Below are 18,118 nucleotides of genomic sequence, written 5' to 3'. Positions count from 1 at the left end.
ACTCGGGAACCGGACCGAGCCGCTCGTGCGCAACAGTAGCGCCACGCTCGCATGAGTGCACGGTATAATTTAACCCAGAACCAACGGTCCAGAACAAACCGGCCCTGTTGTCCTCCAAATTTAATCCCTCTCTTCCCTCTTCCTGCTCTCGTTTCTTTAATGCTGCTGCTGCCGCCTCAAAGCCTCTGGTAAAAGTGAGAGAGGCCAAACCAAACTCATCACCACACTGACTCTTTGTCCCTCTGTATCGCTCTCTTTAACCTGTATAAATACAAGGCCCAATGCCTTTGCTCCCACATTGAGTTCCAGACATCGATAACCATCGCATTGTACCAGCCTCTTCTCAAGCAGCAAGAAACAGAGATAGGGAGGGACGAAGATAGTGGGTCACCAAGAAGGAAGAGATGGGGTCGACGTCGAACGGAAACGAGGAGAAGGTGGTGGAGACTGTGATGGTTGGAAGGTACGTAGAGATGGAGCAGGATGGGGAAGAGAAGACCATCAAGTCGAGGCTCTCTGGCCTCCTCTGGCACGGCGGCTCGGCCTATGACGCCTGGTTCAGTTGTGCCTCAAACCAGGTGAGGCTCTTCTTCTCCCGTTCACTCCGCCCACGTCTCTTTTTGTTTTCTTTCATTTGATCTAGACGAGTAACATCGTTTGAGGTTGTCTGCCTCGGATTTCATTCAGGTGGCTCAGGTGCTGCTGACTCTGCCTTACTCCTTCTCGCAACTGGGAATGTTGAGTGGAATCTTATTCCAACTATTCTATGGTTTGATGGGGAGCTGGACAGCGTACCTCATCAGCATTCTCTATGTGGAGTACAGAACCAGGAAAGAGAGGGAGAAGGTCGACTTTAGGAACCATGTCATTCAGGTTCTTATCTCTTTCCCTGCTGAGTATGTCTGTGGTGTCTATACTGATCCAACTCTACATATCCTTAACTCACATGGATTTGGCTTTCTTTGTACTCTCGTTATCAAATGAAGTGGTTTGAGGTCCTGGACGGGCTACTCGGGAAGCATTGGAGGAATGTCGGATTGGCCTTCAACTGCACTTTTCTTCTCTTTGGTTCTGTCATTCAGCTCATCGCTTGTGCTAGGTATGCATATTTGTCTTCATTGTTCCGGCATACAAGTGTAGATAAATTGCTAATCTGGTGCCGAACACCTTCGGACGTCTCTTGTGGCTGCAGCAACATATATTACATCAACGACAAGTTGGATAAGAGGACTTGGACTTATATTTTTGGCGCTTGCTGTGCCACCACAGTCTTCATCCCCTCCTTCCATAACTACAGGATATGGTCCTTTCTGGGCCTGGTCATGACTACCTACACCGCCTGGTATCTCACCATCGCGTCCCTCCTCCATGGCCAGGTATGGAAGCAGAACAAAAGCTAGCCATTGCATCTCTTTTGGGTTGCTCGCTTTTGATCTCATCTTTCATAACGTGTGTTGCTGGGTTGTTGTTGGTTGGGTGCCGAAATGGCGGCAGGTGGAAGGGGTGAAGCATTCGGGGCCAACGAAGCTGGTTCTCTACTTTACAGGCGCCACAAACATCCTCTACACATTCGGTGGGCACGCTGTCACAGTGTAAGGCGACAACACATAGGTTCCATCCAAGTACACAACGTAAAACAAAGCAAACACCAACATTTGTAGATCAGCATGCATAGAAAATTGCACACTTGCCCATGTGATGTGATCGGTCCACACTCCCCTTACCTTTTGATCTATTTATTTTTGGATTTTCTTCGTAATATATGCATCATCTGTCTGCTTCTTTGACTAGCTGTAGTATATGGGACCATCCACACTACTCTCTACCTTGTTCCGAACACCAACACTTTAAGCATCTTTATTTTCTTTCAAGAAAATGATACGCTTCCACTTAGTTTCTAAATTGAATAAGTGGGAGTTGCAATGCTTAAATCATAATGTTCCTTCCTAGTTTGAAGACATTTACATCCCTCCGCTCTCTAATCACACAAGTAGTACCTCGTAGTTTCAAGAAGCATCGATATCTCCTTCTGTCTCCACTGACAGTTCTTCTCCTCTGATATGCTTCTCACTAGTCCCCACTTTCGCGTTCGCTACTTGTACCGTCAAACAAGCTTTCCCAGAAAATGTAATGCTATCCATTCCAAAGTATGTTACTACTTTTACTTTTAGCAGGAACATCATTTGATACCGCCTGCACAGAATAGGACATATGCACACCTACACAGCCTGATACAACAGAGGCTGAGCGTGACCTGGACACTTTACGCACACAAACAAAGCTTATCTTCTTTCGAGGAACTAAAATCTCTTTTCAGTTATGCAGAAAAGCAAGCGATCATCTCTTTGGTTAACTTAAAATCATAGTGTTGTTACATGATCATATTTTTTTACCTTGTGTTGAACCGTTGCATGAACATGGACGTGACAGGGAGATCATGCACGCGATGTGGAAGCCACAGAAGTTTAAGGCCATCTACCTGCTTGCCACTTTGTACGTGCTGACGCTCACCCTGCCGTCGGCCGCGAGCGTGTACTGGGCCTTCGGTGACGCGCTGCTCAACCACTCGAACGCCTTCTCACTGCTGCCCAGGACGGCGTTCCGCGACTCGGCGGTGGTGCTAATGCTCATCCACCAGTTCATCACCTTCGGGTTCGCGTGCACGCCGCTGTACTTTGTGTGGGAGAAGGCCATCGGCCTGCACGACTGCCGCAGCTTGTGCAAGCGGGCGGCGGCGCGCCTGCCGGTGGTGGTCCCCATATGGTTCCTGGCCATCATCTTCCCCTTCTTCGGGCCCATCAACTCGGCCGTGGGATCTCTGCTCGTCAGCTTCACCGTCTACGTCATCCCCGCGCTCGCTCACATGTTCACCTTCCGATCCGCCGTAGCTCGCGAGGTACTTTACCGTTGAACTTGGTAGATGGTAGCTATAATTTACGCTGCGATTAGTATCAATGCATCTGAAGCAGTAAAGAACGACGAATATTAGAGTGTCAAATGATCTTTGTTATTTTAACTTAACAATACTACGTATCTCAAGTGGGGGCCACAAGATAACAATACTACGTATCTCAAGTGGTAATAGAATACCACGAATAAATTAGAACGAGTATCATGCCATGTCAAGACAAAATATGGGCCGCTGTTTATAACGCGAATAAATTGCTGAATGCAGATACGATGTATAGTATGGATTTGGCAATACGATTGCTTCTTCACTTTCTTTCGCCAAATGGACACACTTGATTTGTAACATGGTTTTGTATTGGTATGTTGTGTTTTTTGCAGCACGCAGTGGAGCGGCCGCCGAGGCTCGTCGGGGGGTGGATCGGCGCTTACATGATGAACATGTTCGTGGTGGCGTGGGTGTTGGTGGTGGGGTTCGGGCTGGGAGGATGGGCCAGCATGACCAACTTCATCCGCCAGATCAACACGTTCGGCCTCTTCGCCAAGTGCTACCAATGTCCGCCGCCCATGCCCACCCTCACCCCAACACCATTTCCCAGCAACACTCAAAACGCCACCTATCCGGCCATTATCCCATCGCCGTCTCCTGCACCTTCCTACTTCGTTCACCATCACCATTACCACCACGGCCGGCCGTGAGCCGGTGCTTCCTGCTCGTCAGTTCTTCTGGGAAGCTGTGCTGTGAGCCATCAAGCCTTACCAATGCGAAACGAAAACAAATGTACGAGTATATGCGTGGTTTTTTATTAGTAGCACTTTGTTTAGGCTAATATGCTCCGTAGTAGAAAAGAAGCAGGCAGGCATGCGAGCAAGCAAGATGGGCATGTTAATTTGTGCTAGCACTGTTCCAGCTAAAGCTACTAGCGATTTCTTTCTTTGTTGAGGATTGTAACGAGTTTACCAAGATATGATTAATGTCAGATGCAGCTAATTCTATTGTCATATTCGCCTGGGAAAACTCTGCCACTATCATAATTTTCTCTCGCCCTGCATTGCTGCAACTGCGTCATTGTCTTGCTTTATTTCTGATCACTTAGGGGAAAGCTCCCCTGCCATTACTGGTAGCTGTTGAGCTTTACTCCCTCCCAATGTGAGACACAATCTATCGGAAAGAAAAAAAAAAAGAAGAACACGCCCACAAGCGCAATGATGGTCATTATAGGTATTGTTGTTTGGTGGACATCGTTCCATATTCATGCTTCTTTTGACTCCAGATAGGTCCTTCATACTCCACAGCGCTTTCACAATCAGAAAAAGCCTCGAGAGGTTTCAGGGATTACACTTCAAAACACTCTCATAAATAGCATTGCTGTACTAACACTTGGTTCATGTAATCTTACAACTCGGTGTGACATATGATAGACGCAGTTAGGTTTGTCTCATGAGACGTCCGCACCATCACAAGTTCCAGATCATGTATGACTAGGAAAGATCGGATGCATCGCTTTAAAGACGGCAAACTGGTACGTGATGAGTTGTCTGCTATAGAGACGAAAGAGCTGTGGGACGACAAAGGAGTTGTCTTATGTTGTGGCAGTCTGGCGAAGGGCACCAGGATGGAATCTCAGTGTGATATGAGCTGATGCATGCCATGCCCAGGCCTTGGTCTGGCAAAGACATTTTAAAGGGCACTTTGATGGAATGGCTTATACCCATCATCCGCAGTGTACTTTTGAAGGAAGAGACGTTTTTGAGCCTCTTTTTTGCCTTAGGGTTCCTTCGCTTTCCAAGCTATCCTTTACTCCTTTTGCAGGTCAGAAAATAATGGGGACGTTTCAGTCTTCCTATCGGAGCCTCATACAAAAGCCGAGGTCTCATCGATCTCAGTCGGCCAGCTGTGCCTTTGTTCTTGCCTTCTTTATTTCACAACAACAGTTCTGTAAGGAAAAGAACATGATGTTGCATCTATCTCTCGAAGTTTGTCCCCCATCGATGCCGCTTCGAAGTCGATGAAGACATCGCTAATGATTAGGCACTAAAATAACTTAAACGGGATGGGATGGAATCGACCTAAGACAAGATTTTAAGAGTACAACTAAATTTATATCCAATTAATGTAGAGAGCTTAGGCTATTAGGAAGGAGTTGATGTATGTTTGAACATTCCTTCTTACGAGCAAAGTCCATCGACACTTAGCATCTGAATGAAACTCCAAGAAAAACAAGCATATCATGAATATTTTTCGTTGGACACCGGAAAAAGAGCCGATCCGAACTTATGCTCTGCTTTGCCACGATCTTAAAATTTTGATTAGGTAAACTCTTTAAGAACTTTAAGAGAGGAGTTGGGTTTCTACTATCAAAATAATGAACATTAATAAAGAAAAAAAGTTGTCCTAAACCTTTATTATTTTTGTGTTGTATCTTCGATCATTGTGATTATTTTTATATTAATCATAGACTTAACCATTGCTAGCCTCTTTATACTACGGTTAGAGTACTGTGCACTAACAGCATTTAACCAAAATAATTACTTGATTTTTTGAACTAATTTATGATGTAGATTGATGGAATAAATGTCAAATTATCTTTTAATTCTGAATTGAGTAGACGATATTTTAGAGCTGGATTTGACAATGATTATTTTAAAATAAGGAGATCGAGGATCATATTATTGTCATTTTTCCCATAAAATCATTCTTCTTTAATCGAAGTGGTAATATAATTATATAGTTTTTGGGCAGAGATAAATAATGTTAACCCAACCCCTTAAGAGTTGTTGATATCAATAATAATATATTATGCTCGTGTGATATATAGAAAGATAAAAATAAGGGGGAATTCATGAAAAAAAATTTCAACTTTGGGTTTTTTTTTTATAGAGCGCCTGAAATTTGAAAATTATTACAAGATTTTTTTTTTTCAAAAGTAATAATTTTACCCATTCACCCTTTACTCCTCGATCGACTCCTCCGTTGTGTAGCCTCGCCCTATTTGGCCCATTCGTTGTACAGTCCCACTAGCCCACTAACGCTCATTGTCTTGCCACCGATTGTAACCCTCGTACAAGGCTAGCCACCTCCTTCATGTGAGTTCTCTCTCATTGGCCCTTGTCGTCCCACCATCACTTGCAAACCTTGCAAGAGGGCTAGCCACCTCCCTCACACAAGCTCCCCTTTTATCGACTCTTGTCATCCTATCATCATCTGTATTTCTTGTGCAAGGGCCTATCATCGTTCGTAGCCCTCACACAATGGTTCGCCGTGCAAGGTTGGCCTCCTTCTCTTGTAGCTATTATGTGAGGACTAACTATCTCCCTTTGCTGGCCCTTGTTGTCCCGCCACCCTCCGTAGTCCTCATGCGAGGGTCCATCATCACCCAGAGCCCTCGATGAGCATCGCAACTACAGGCAAGGGTTGATGGGTTAGGCGACCAAGGATAAAATGATAAAATAAATTTTAATGTTATAAGGGTAAAATGATTTTTTTCATATAGCCGAGGCGCTATGGGAGTTTTTAAAATTAGGACAATAAAAATCTAAAGTTAAATATTTTTTAAAATTCATTCTAAAAATAATTCATACAAAATATTTTTTCTAGATTTATCCATTTCTGTACGGATCGGTACATTTTCTTTTAAGAAAAAAAATGAATCTCTTTTCCTTTTCATTTATGAAATGCAGAAATAATTATATAAAACTGAAAAAAAAAATTCCTATAAAATTACATATTGGAAGCATAAATTACGAGAATCAATCCTATCGAGTTTGTTAATTAGAAACATGATATTTTCAACAATATTGGAAGAGACTAATTCGAAAAAAAATAGGAGAGTAACCCTATCGTGTGTTCTTACCTCAAATCAGATCTTAAATCTAGATTAAATGGACTACATCTAATTAACATAGGCCTTCATATAGCCTTTCATTGACGAGCTGCGGTCAAGCCATCACATCCACTGACGACGGCTGGAGCGCCGCATTCTTGTCGCTCATCTTACGGCACCAACCTATGTTTCTTGATGATGACCATTTCAGGTTGGATCACATCTCCAATCCATCAATATTGCATTACATTTGACCAATTTCGAAACAAACTCGTACTATAATTTTCGAAATTGAAATTGGTTCCATTTATCTACCGCTCCATCCATATAATCAACTTGTTATTATTCATCAATAATATTACAAATATTCTCACAAGCATTGCTGCCTGTGCTTAAGCTGAGTCGTTGAAGAGACGGAAGAAATCGGATTACCGAGCAAAAAATATTTCGTATAAAGTAGAAAATTATGTTCGAAATTGTTTCTCGTCTACTACAGTCTGCGCGTTGCCTTCGTTGTTCGCTATCTCCAGGCTTAGCTGCAATTTTAGCTTTGGATGTCAGCTTGGGTTAGTCAAAGCCTAAATCTCAGACGTAGCTAAGAGATTGCGTAGCAGCAACTATTCTCCTCCTTTGACTTGGTCATGTTGATTAGGAAGATGACTAAGTTGGAAGAAATAGCTTTTGGCCTTGACTGGTCGCAAGCTTATCTAAACAGTGGCGCACATAGATTTTGATAGAATACATTAAACATGCAAGTGTAATAGAAATGCATGCGAAGATAGATATCTTGAAGTTTTCCGGCGGCTAAGCCTTGGGTTACGTATGTCGAAGGGTATGTATGTTATCCGCAAGATCTGGCCACGAAGGCTTCTTACGTTTTACCTTTCATGTTCAAAAGCGACAGCCCACACAACCTCGATGAATTCATGCTCCACTCACCAATCTCTTTTGGGTATTGATTAGGAATATTTGGCCAATTTGAGTCATTTAATGCCACCAGTATCTTGGACTGGAATCATCTACGAGATCTGTGGAGTTGGTGCTGTCCAAACTTGTGGCTTGCACTCACCGGAGTGATAAGCTCATTGACTTGGCTATTTGCACAAGCAAAGAGAAAGGTGTTCTTCCTGCACATGGTAAGAAAATTATAGTCTTTGCGTGCTTCTGTCATTCGTGTCTAATTTTCTCAGTACGCCGATGTCAACAGCCACAAGATTCATGGCCCAAGGCAAGTTGCATGCTCAGGAGAGGCAACTTGAACCCAAACAGAGCTCATGGTCTCAGTGCAAGATGTTTTGTGAATCAAATTGCCTAAGGTCATCAGCACTCTGGATTCTTCCCCTTTCTTTCCTGCTTTATGAGCCACAACCATGACAAAGATATGGTTCTTACTACTCACAACCACTTAATTTAAGAGACTTCCAAGCAGTTGCTATATCACAATCATCGCAAACATGAGTTGCATTCATATCTCTGTTTTTTCCTTCCTTCTATTAATTCATAATATTTAAATTACTATTACATATTTGTAAAACTACACTTCTGCATATTATATTATATTATATATATATATATATATATATATATTACTGTTTTGGCCAAAAAAATGAAAAATCAAAATTAAGGTAGGAGAAGTCAGTCTGCTGTGGCTTTGACAATTTCACAGTAGTCGGATCGTCGTAGCATCATGATAAGGCTGAGATCCAGCCGTTCGGATCCCATCTGACGGCCACTAACGTCGCGGCAGAACATTCGGCCTCCTACCAGCACTGGTCCGTCTCCCAAGTCCGGCGGCGGTTTCCGGGGAACGACGCGGTCCGCGAGTACGACGAACGGTGGCGGCGGCCGAGCGACGCGGCTGCCGCCGACGAAGCCATCAGCTGGCGATCGTAGTCGGCGCGCTTGTTGGGGTCAGAGAGGGTGCAGTAGGCGGCTTGGACACGCATGAATTCTTCCGCGGATGCGCCGACGTCCGGGTGGCATTTCAGCGCGAGCCCGCGATACGCCGCCTTGATCTCCCGCCCGCTAGCCCAGGCGGGGACGCCGAGGACCTCGTAGAGCGAGGTGGGGAGTTCTGGGGACGGGTTGGAGACGCCCGGGGAACGGAGGACAGCGGCGACGGGTGGAGACCTTGGGGAGAGGATGGCAGCGGCGACCTGGCGGGGCGGAGGGGCGACGCGGGGGCCGAGGAACTGGGAAGACGGTAGAGGGTGCGGAGATAGCATGACAGCGGATCCGATGGCTTCAGGGAGATCGGGATAGGCTTGGAAAGTAAGTATCCCTTCCTTCACTGGAATTGCAGTCGCCGCGGATATCTTATGCGTGAATAGAGATCAGCAATACGAATCAAAAAATGGTGTGGCCACCTATTCAGAAGATATATGCACCCAGGAAAAAGACTTGTGGAGAAGCTGCAGCCAGTAACTAAGACAGTGATCAGAGGTTTCTGTGATTCATATGATGTGTGTGGAGGAGGATGAGAGATGAATTCAAAGAGGAGAGAAGAAGAAGAGGGAATTAAGGAACCAAATCACAGAAAACGTTTATAACCGGGAGAAAGCACAAGCAACTCACTTTTTTCTCCTTTGAATTGGGTTGCTCCGTACTAGTCTTATTAGATTTTTATATGCTAATTAAATGATTAAGATATACTAAGATTTAAATTGGATTCTAATGATCAATAGGAGGAAAATTCATGTTTGAATACCTTAAAAGATTACTCTCTTAATTATATTTCCTAAAATCTCTGTTATCGCCCATATATAGTCAATTACTTTGATCATATCATGGTCACATAGATTTCTCCTCTTATTTCTAGATAATTTTTTACTTTATCAATTAAAATAATTTTAAAAATAAAAAGAGGAGAGAAAAAAAATCTAGTTTTACTTTGTTTGTAGATTATGTATGTAGATCATGATGCGTTATTTCACGACAGATACTCCGTTGATTATTATGTTTAAATGATATGTAGCCTTGGATTAAGATACTTAATTTTAATCTTAACATTAAATTTTTACATCTTTGCTTGATGATATATAGATGCCCTTAGATTCCGATTAACAAATAAAAATTCCTATTTAATTCTAACTCTAATTAAGGATAAACCTTTAAATAAACTAAACTATTATAGATTTTTGATGTAATTGAAAATTGATGTCATCTTGTCGATCTTCATTTGTGTATAATTTATTATATGCACTAAGGAGAATTCTAAATTTTAAAAAATATCTAAGATTAATAATCGAAAGTATATATAAAAATATATAAGATTAACGTGATTCAATAAATTTCACTTATATTCATGAAAGAAATTAAATTCTTCAAATTAATTATAAGACTTTTAGTTATCCCCACTAAATATATATTCCATTACAGACCCTTTTACACAAATCTCAAGGAACTTTTTTTTTTACCCTCTCTAAAGAATCTTAGTGATTGTCTAAGCTCCTAATCAATCACATTATGTTAATTGATTTATAGAAAATAAATCTATAATATGCATATGTAGGCATCTAGACAACCACAATTATAATGGACAATTTTCTTGAAAGACTTTTTTTTTTGGGTTTTTTGGTGTCCCAAGTTTTTTTATTTAATTTTTTTATATCCTAAATGTTCTTCACCACCTCCTCTACCATGTCGCTTTCACCCTATCGTTTTGTTGTCTTTACGATGCAAGACATCTTGGGTGACCCTGACCTTTCCTTGAGTAATATAGACTAGCACCTACATTCGTCACAACTGATAGAGTTCTTGGGGAAGATAGAGGTGTTAATCGTGCCACCAGCACTATAACCGAGATAGTTAAGAAGTGTTAGATCTTCCGGAGAATTCCAATGATGGAGACTTAGCCTAAAGGTCATCAATGAAGTGTTGCATATGGGAGGCCAGGTTGCATGCTGTTGCCCATGTGTCATTAGGTTCGGGCTCTCCTTGGTCGAGTCATTGTGGTTCTAAATGGTGACATCGTTCACCTCGGTCTAAAATAGTTCACGACTAATATCGATCCATACCATGATAGACTTCGATGAGAGATGACGGGACCTCATGACACAATGAGGAGGAGGCAATTACAACAAGGTGAAGGAGGAGGTGGTGAGATGCATTTATGATATTAAAGAAAAAATATACGAAATGAAATACACTAAAAATTAATTTATAATATATATTTTTCAGAGAAATTACCCATATAATTATTTCTTACAGCATTTGATCTATAATCGTTATCGGAAAGTATATATATATATATATATATATATATATATATATATATATATATATATATATATATATATATATATGGATAGTAGCAAATTATACTGAGGTAATAGATTTCATTATTATTAAAAATATTTAACAATTCTAATGCCAAATAAAATAACAATTCTTTTTATCAGTTTTATTCAGTAAATAGCTCGACAAAAGTCAGAAGATAGTAAAAGAAGTGTCAAAACATTGATGCAGTACGAGTTTTCAGCTAAATAACAATGTAGCAATTAACACATATGTGAAGATAAAACTATTTAAAAATGTAAATCCATAACTTTCAGTAAGAAGCTCGAGGGCATTATCATTGGATCAATATTTAAGATGAAAAATATTTTGGATGAGATTTCGAACTCTTAATCTTTGGTAAAAATATATCGTACACTATAATCAGATCAATGTTTAAAGTATAAATAATATATCAAATGAAAATTTTAACCCTCAAACTTGGTTATAGGGTTTGATATATACACCACTTATATCTTTTAGTAAGAGGATCTGGTATGCGATGATCAGACCAATGTTTAAAGTGTAATATACCTAAAATACTCTTTGATACTTTCATTGAAAACTTAAATTTAAAAGAATAAATATAAAAATCATGAATTTGTAAGAATATACTTTTAAAAATAGTGTTAAATTTTTTGAAACTAATAAATTTAAAGAATGGATGTGACGTTATAAAAGGGACAATCGCAATGCGACGGCCAAAGAAGATTTTTCTTTTTCAGTTAATGAGGAACAGGAAGAATTCTTTATCCTTGGAGAATGCATGTCTAGTTTAGTATCGAAGATCAGGTTGAAATAAATCAATGACCGATAAAGTCTGCTTTTAATTCTTTGAGGAGCCATACTCGAGTTTTCACTTTTGGACATCTGTTGCAACCTGAATTAATTGAAATTTTCAGATTGGTAGATTGTATATTTTGGGTCCAAGATGCGTCATAGCTGATGCCACGCCGTGTTATAGCCAAATCAGCAAAGGGGGTACCCTCACACGTCGAGTCAGAGACCGTACTAAGGCACTGCTCGGCACGTCTACCACGCCAACCCATGTACCACCACGCCAACCCGAGAATCAGCAAGGGGAGCACCCCCACACGCCAAGTTAGAATTCGTACTGAGGCGTTGTTTGGTATATCCACCACGCCAATCCGCATACCACCATGCCAACCCGCGTATGACCGACCCTCATACAGTAGTATAAAAGTTCATGGTCGGCATCCGGTTAGAGGGAGGGCAAAAACAATTCAACCCACAACTGACTTGCTCGTCGGAGGGGCCAAAGTCGGGAATCACCCGACGAAGGCCATTTTTACAGGCAAGCGGCCACTTCCGAGCCACGAGCGTCTCGACCTGAGAATCGCCATCCAGTGAATGAAGGCGAGCTGCCAACCAGCCCGAGAACGGAGAGACACTGCTCGACACAGACGGTGCCCGGACCGAGAGACACTGATCAACACCCTGTCGCAAGGGCCTAGCCTACCTCGACGTCTAACTCAGCCGGCGGAAGACTCCCGACATCGACCCGTGGATCGAGCCATGCCGACTCATCAGCCACGGCATATTTGTTCATCAACATAGCTTATGATATTAAAGGTTGCAGCCATTGCACGCACAAAAACAAAATTTAGACTCTCACAGCGAAAGCTCACAGTAATCAACATGCCCAGATGTTATGTTGGTGATAGAAATGAACATGAACGAAGAAGAGGTCGACGAAGGTGGTAATCATTCATGCTGGACTTTGATTTGCCTGCGGAAACAGTTGGGAGAAACGCAGTTAATCTACTGATCATTTAATCTGTGAGGTCATTGATTCGGTGAGACCGGGATTTCGATAGCATTTTTTGTAATGATTTTGAGAACGACTGCATCATACAATCTTATCGAGCATCAAACCTACTCTTTGATCACCTAAATTATGTTTCCGGTTGCACCAACGAGAGGGATGGATGGGAGAATGCCTCACAGTGACAGCATTAATGTAGTTCTGAAAGCGATCTCATATGTATTAGCTATGTAAAGGGATCAATCATATTATGATTCCCCAACCCTTCTCTGCTGCAGTTCCACAATGGCGAGCAAACGTGTCACGCATTTATTTTATACGAACCCACTTAGTTGGCGAGTAGTTGCACGCAGATCAATCTGTCACTTCCTTTCTTCATGATATGTATGATGTTATACAGCTTGGGCAAGTCTCTATCGATGAGCTGTTGCTTCATCAAGTTTGCTGTGAATCGGATTCATACTGTAAATAGTCTACTGCTTTCACCATCTTAGATATAAGATCTAACTACTTCCTTCTACAGATCATAGTTCTTTGCTTCGAGTCTACTTCCAGCAGCTGACTGATTTACATAGGTGCAGTGGCTTTTGCACGTTCATTCATCTGTGTTCATCGTCGTAAACTTAGAATAAGTCGACAGTAGATGGCACCGATCTACTCTGGCACTTGTTGTGCAACAGATATCTTCAAGAACTCCTCTGACACGAATCGATGGAGTCCAGTAAATTCCACGTACTACAGCAGGCACAACGACAGCAATTACATTTGCAGAACCCACCTGCTTAACTCTAGGAGTAGCCACTGACACCTTTCCGATGTTGTAGAGTTAAGTGTTGTGCAAGTATATATACATTTGTGATCATTTCCTCAGTTAGGATGTTAGGATTTATCCCAGGAGAAAAAGCGGATTTTTATTTATGAGAGGAGGAGGAGGCAGGTCTACAGAGATGGATGGATGGATCGATCATGGAGATGAGTCGCTGGCGCATTTAATAGCCGGAACTGTAAAACCGGTGGCAATTGAGGCTTCCCCGATTGCACCTCCGGGGGCCTCTTTGCATGTGACTGCTTTTAACACCGTGTCGGGCAGAGCGCACAGCTCCGTAGTATATATTGGCACGTAGGGTTCTTCACGATCCAGAACACTGGAAGATAAAAGCTTCTTCCCTGCTGCGGATTAGTTCCGTAATGGGGACTCCTCCGCGTCCGAGAAGCATGTTTCTTGGGTTATGTGCAGTACTGCTGATGCTCAGATTCTCCCGTGCTGCAACACAGACTGAAATATCGGTCACCGTCGTCGGTGCAACCGAATGCTTAGACTGTGAACGCAAGAGCATAAAACATGAGAACGCAGTCAAAGGTAGTATATTCCACTTCCTTCTTTTGTCTCCTATCTGAAAATTCTTAGTCTTAGTCGTCCAAGGCTCGATTAGGACATTTGATATACACTTGAGCTAAAATGGTTTACTTGATGCTTAATAGAATGTAGTGCATTATGACGCCTTCTTTTCTTCATCAAGCAGGGCTGCGTGTGGCCATCAAGTGCAGAGACGGCAACGAGAAATATGAGATCAAAGCCACAGGTGACCTCAACAGCAACGGAAGCTTCAACGTGAAGCTCCCGACCGAGCTTCTCCAGGACAATGGCGAGCTGAAGCACGAATGCCTCGCGCAGCTGCACAGTGCCTCCAACGCACCTTGCCCCGACAAGAATGGGCTGAACCCTTTTTCTAAGTTGATCCTGAAGTCCAGGGAGAAAGGGAAGCACACCTTCACTGCAGCGGCCGGGAAGCTATCGTTCTCGTCGGCGACGTGCGCGTCAGCTACCTTCTGGTCGCCGTACAAGGACCCTTGGCACAAGGCCTTCCCCAAATTTCACCTGCCTCCCTTTAAATTCCCACCCAAGCCTTACTACGACCACAAGCACCACCACTCGATCTACAAGCCTCCGGTGCCGACCTACAGTCCGCCTACTCACAAGCCCCCGTCACCGGGAGGATCGTATTACAACCCACCTGCTCAGGTCCACAAGCCACCATCAGGGGGATATTATAAACCGCCTGCCCCCGTCTACAAGCCGCCTACACCGGAATACAAGCCACCATCAGGTGGGTATTATAAGCCACCGCCTGCTCCGGTCTACAAGCCGACTCCGACGCCGTACTACAAGCACCCCTATCATCCCATATACAAGAAGCCATTGCCTCCCATTCCGAAGCTCCCACCTTTCTTCCATTCGCACCCCAAGATCTCCTTCCCTCCGATCTACAAGAAGCCACTCCCTCATTTCCCTAGCTGGCCCCCTTTCTCTCACTGGCACAAGTACAAGAAGGGACACCCGAGCTTTCCGCCCGCCAAAGTGTACCTGAAGCCGTAGATCCAGAAGCTGATGTGTAATAAATGCTGGTCTTAGGATCTGTGCGAAGCTTTTGTGGAGAGTGGTGCTCTTTTACTGTGATGCCTGTACCAGGTGGACGATCGAAGCTCTTTGCTCATCTTATTTTCAATAATTTGAAGTACTGTTAGATTTGATGTGTGTACTTGATCTTCTGATTCTGTTTATTTATAGATATATTAAATTTAATCCATAATATAAACTGATTTAACTTTTCGAATTGAAGACATTTTATTTGTGGACGAATGGAACTGTTGGCGGTTCCCTGCAGCGTGATTAGAGTAGAAACACCCCAACGGGCTCTACTTGAATCTGAAAGCAGCCCCATTACAAGCCATCGGAGCAGCCCATTAAAATGACGTACGTGAAGCACCAGGTGGTTGGGGATGGGGCATTAAAAAAGCACGTCGTTCCGAGACGTCGCGTCATCCACGTCCCACCTTCCAATCACTTCCCACTCGCCGAGCACCCCCGACATGGTAGCAATGCAAACTGCAACCGGCGAGGAAAAGATGATGGTATGCCACAGCTTGAGGAGCTCACAACTTACCAACACCTCCTCTCTCTCTCTCTCTCTCTCCCTCTCTCCTATTCTCCCAACACAAACCATCAGTATACTGATAGAAGAAGTAACGGCAACTACAAATTACTAACCATACAGCCTTTATCTTCTTTCTTTTTTTACTCTATCTTAGATATCTTCCGAGCTCCCTTTTCCATTAGTGATGGTGTCGAGCTCTCAAAGTATTCTCAAGAGCACAATTTCTAGTGCGATCACCGCCGCCAATTCTGGTGCCAGCCTCGTTAATTGTAATTCCGGCTCGAGGTAATTAGTCAACATCAAGAAAAATGGATGATCAGGTGAACTTACTGGCGATGCGCCGGAAATGCTGAAGTACCCGGACTCCCCGCTCGGCCCCGCCGTCGTGCCCTGGCCCGCGCCCGAGGAGGCGGTGGAATTGCCGTCCTGGTGAACTGGGACGCCGGAGAGCTGGTACGTCGGGGTGCCGTCTGGCTTGAAGAGGCCGAAGTTGCGCTCCGAGGACGGTCCCGCCTTCTGGTTCTCGTTGAAGAGGGCGAAGACGTAGGCCCGGAGCGGCGTCCCGGGTACCAGCGGCGTGCCCTTCTGCTGCGCTACGAGTCGCATCAGGTTGCCATTGTACCGCGCCGCGTTCTCTGACGTCGCCCCCGTCTCGTTGGCGTCGCCCGCGGACGGCCACCCCGTCTCCGACACCCGCACCTCCACCCCGCCGCCCTTGGACGCCGACGCGATGGCATGATACATGGCGTCGACCTGGGCGTACAGTAGGTTGGTGTAGCGCAGGCCGGTACCTGGGTCGGTGAAACCAGCCGCCCCTGGGTCGAGGAGGGCGTAGTCGAGCGCGATGCGAGAAGGGTCCTCAGCGTAGGCGAAGTAGGGGTAAGCGTTGACGAAGAGAGGTGAGCCGGTGCGAGCGTGGAAGTTGAGGATGTCGCGGACGTAAGGGAGGAGGTCCGGCCGAAATGTGGCGCCGGAGGGCGGGAAAGACGGTGTGGCGAGGATGGCGAGGGAGTGGGCGGAGGTAACGGCGACGTCGCGGTCGAGCCCGAGCGCAGCGTGGAGGTTCTCCATCGCCGGAACGAGGCAGCGGGCCAGGGAGGCGGCGTTGACGCCGGTAAGGACCTCGTTGCCGACGGTGACGGCGACGATTTTGGCGGCAGGGAGGAAGGCCAGCACGTGGGCGCCGGTCCACTCGAGTGCCTCAGCCTGATCGGTGGCCACGGCGGGAAGGCAGCGGTCAGGGAGGCCGACGACGAGCTCGACGCCGGTGTTGGCGAAGGCGTGGAGGACGGCGGGCTCGGCGTCGTAGAGGCGGACGCGACCGACGCCGATGGAAGCGAGGAGGCGGGGGACCGACTCGGGAGGGGGCAGGTTGTCGGCCACCCGCCCGTAGTTGACGCCCACCAGGGAGGCGGAGGTGGCGGCGGAGGGCGCCGCCAGGGCGACGAGGAGGGTAATGAACAGCGCCAGCTTGGAACAATGCAAGGCCATCATCGCGTTGTCTGTGGCGTGGAAGCGTCAAGCGTCAAGCGTCAAGGACAAATAAAGTAAGTGGGCGGGCAGGCGTGCGTGAGCGAACGGTGAGCGACGGCAGAGAGAAAGAGAAGGGTAACGTTAGAAGAGCAGTAGAGTAAGTCTGATTTAGGTGGAGAGGTAGAGATGGAAAGTTGGACTTCCTTTTTGCCAGCGACAGTACGGAGGGGGCTGTGACAGAGAAAGATATCGAGCGTTTCACATTCTATGCAAGTCCTCTCGACGCAGGAAGCTCCCATTGCGTTGTCAGAAACCTGTGAAGTGAATGCTTTGGTCTGTTAGCAAGAGATACGTGTAAGTTTCAGAAAACTATTTGTCTTTTTTTTTTTCATTTTACTTGATAATTTTTCCTGTGAGTATACTTAATTGTCCAATAGATATCGATCGTCCTACTATATTGAGTTTTGGACTTGAAGCATTATTACGCATTGTGTATCGATTCCGTCTCAATTTAGTCTCAAGGACTTATATTGAGTTTACATAAATCTAATGCATGTACTACTATATATTATAACTTACATTAAGTCAGGGCATCAACAAAAGATTTGTACGTTGGGCATTCGACCATATAGCTTTGCTAATCCACATATATCCATCACTTTTCTTTTTTTCTAAAGCAAGGAAACTTATATTAGATTAACGAGGATTACGAGGGACCTGTGTCCTCCAAGGATGATCAAAAAATAGGTTCGTCATTCATCCTACAAAAGTTGGCATACTCGTGGGCAACTAAGAACGGTCAAAATGCTGAAAGTAGATGATATATTTCAGCACCGTCCACGTGCCAGCAGTAGGTGACCACCACAACACCAACGAAGGAGCTCTAGGCTGACACAACACGACACCTCGGACCTGAG

The 18,118-nt window shown here is 44.5% G+C and overlaps 4 protein-coding genes across 4 annotated transcripts; 2 read left to right on the top strand and 2 right to left on the bottom strand.

The window, feature by feature from the left end:
- Nucleotides 1-218: 218 nt before the first annotated feature.
- Nucleotides 219-3,909, top strand: LOC135673542 (auxin transporter-like protein 3). Its single transcript, XM_065182588.1, has 7 exons — nucleotides 219-578; nucleotides 688-873; nucleotides 987-1,099; nucleotides 1,193-1,376; nucleotides 1,495-1,592; nucleotides 2,431-2,896; nucleotides 3,289-3,909. The coding sequence occupies exons 1-7, from the start codon at nucleotides 405-407 to the stop codon at nucleotides 3,604-3,606; spliced, it is 1,539 nt and encodes a 512-aa protein (XP_065038660.1). The 5' UTR covers nucleotides 219-404; the 3' UTR covers nucleotides 3,607-3,909.
- Nucleotides 3,910-8,190: 4,281 nt separating this feature from the next.
- LOC135674954 (chaperone protein dnaJ 11, chloroplastic-like) lies at nucleotides 8,191-9,231 on the bottom strand. The gene has a single exon (XM_065185216.1). The coding sequence runs from the start codon at nucleotides 8,954-8,956 to the stop codon at nucleotides 8,492-8,494; it is 465 nt and encodes a 154-aa protein (XP_065041288.1). The 5' UTR covers nucleotides 8,957-9,231; the 3' UTR covers nucleotides 8,191-8,491.
- Nucleotides 9,232-13,925: 4,694 nt separating this feature from the next.
- Nucleotides 13,926-15,332, top strand: LOC135673541 (proline-rich protein 4-like). The gene is made up of 2 exons (XM_065182587.1): nucleotides 13,926-14,152; nucleotides 14,316-15,332. The coding sequence occupies exons 1-2, from the start codon at nucleotides 13,981-13,983 to the stop codon at nucleotides 15,167-15,169; spliced, it is 1,026 nt and encodes a 341-aa protein (XP_065038659.1). The 5' UTR covers nucleotides 13,926-13,980; the 3' UTR covers nucleotides 15,170-15,332.
- A 90-nt stretch (nucleotides 15,333-15,422) lies between these two features.
- On the bottom strand, nucleotides 15,423-17,225 carry LOC135673540 (glucan endo-1,3-beta-glucosidase 10-like). The gene has a single exon (XM_065182586.1). It carries the CDS (start codon nucleotides 17,220-17,222, stop codon nucleotides 15,927-15,929), a length of 1,296 nt encoding a protein of 431 aa, XP_065038658.1. The 5' UTR covers nucleotides 17,223-17,225; the 3' UTR covers nucleotides 15,423-15,926.
- Nucleotides 17,226-18,118: the final 893 nt, after the last annotated feature.

The sequence above is a fragment of the Musa acuminata genome, chromosome BXJ1-5, assembly GCF_036884655.1.
Source record: "Musa acuminata AAA Group cultivar baxijiao chromosome BXJ1-5, Cavendish_Baxijiao_AAA, whole genome shotgun sequence".
Taxonomy (NCBI): Eukaryota; Viridiplantae; Streptophyta; class Magnoliopsida; order Zingiberales; family Musaceae; genus Musa; species Musa acuminata.
Note: the sequence above shows the minus strand (reverse complement) of the source record. Positions and strands in the feature narration are given on the sequence as shown.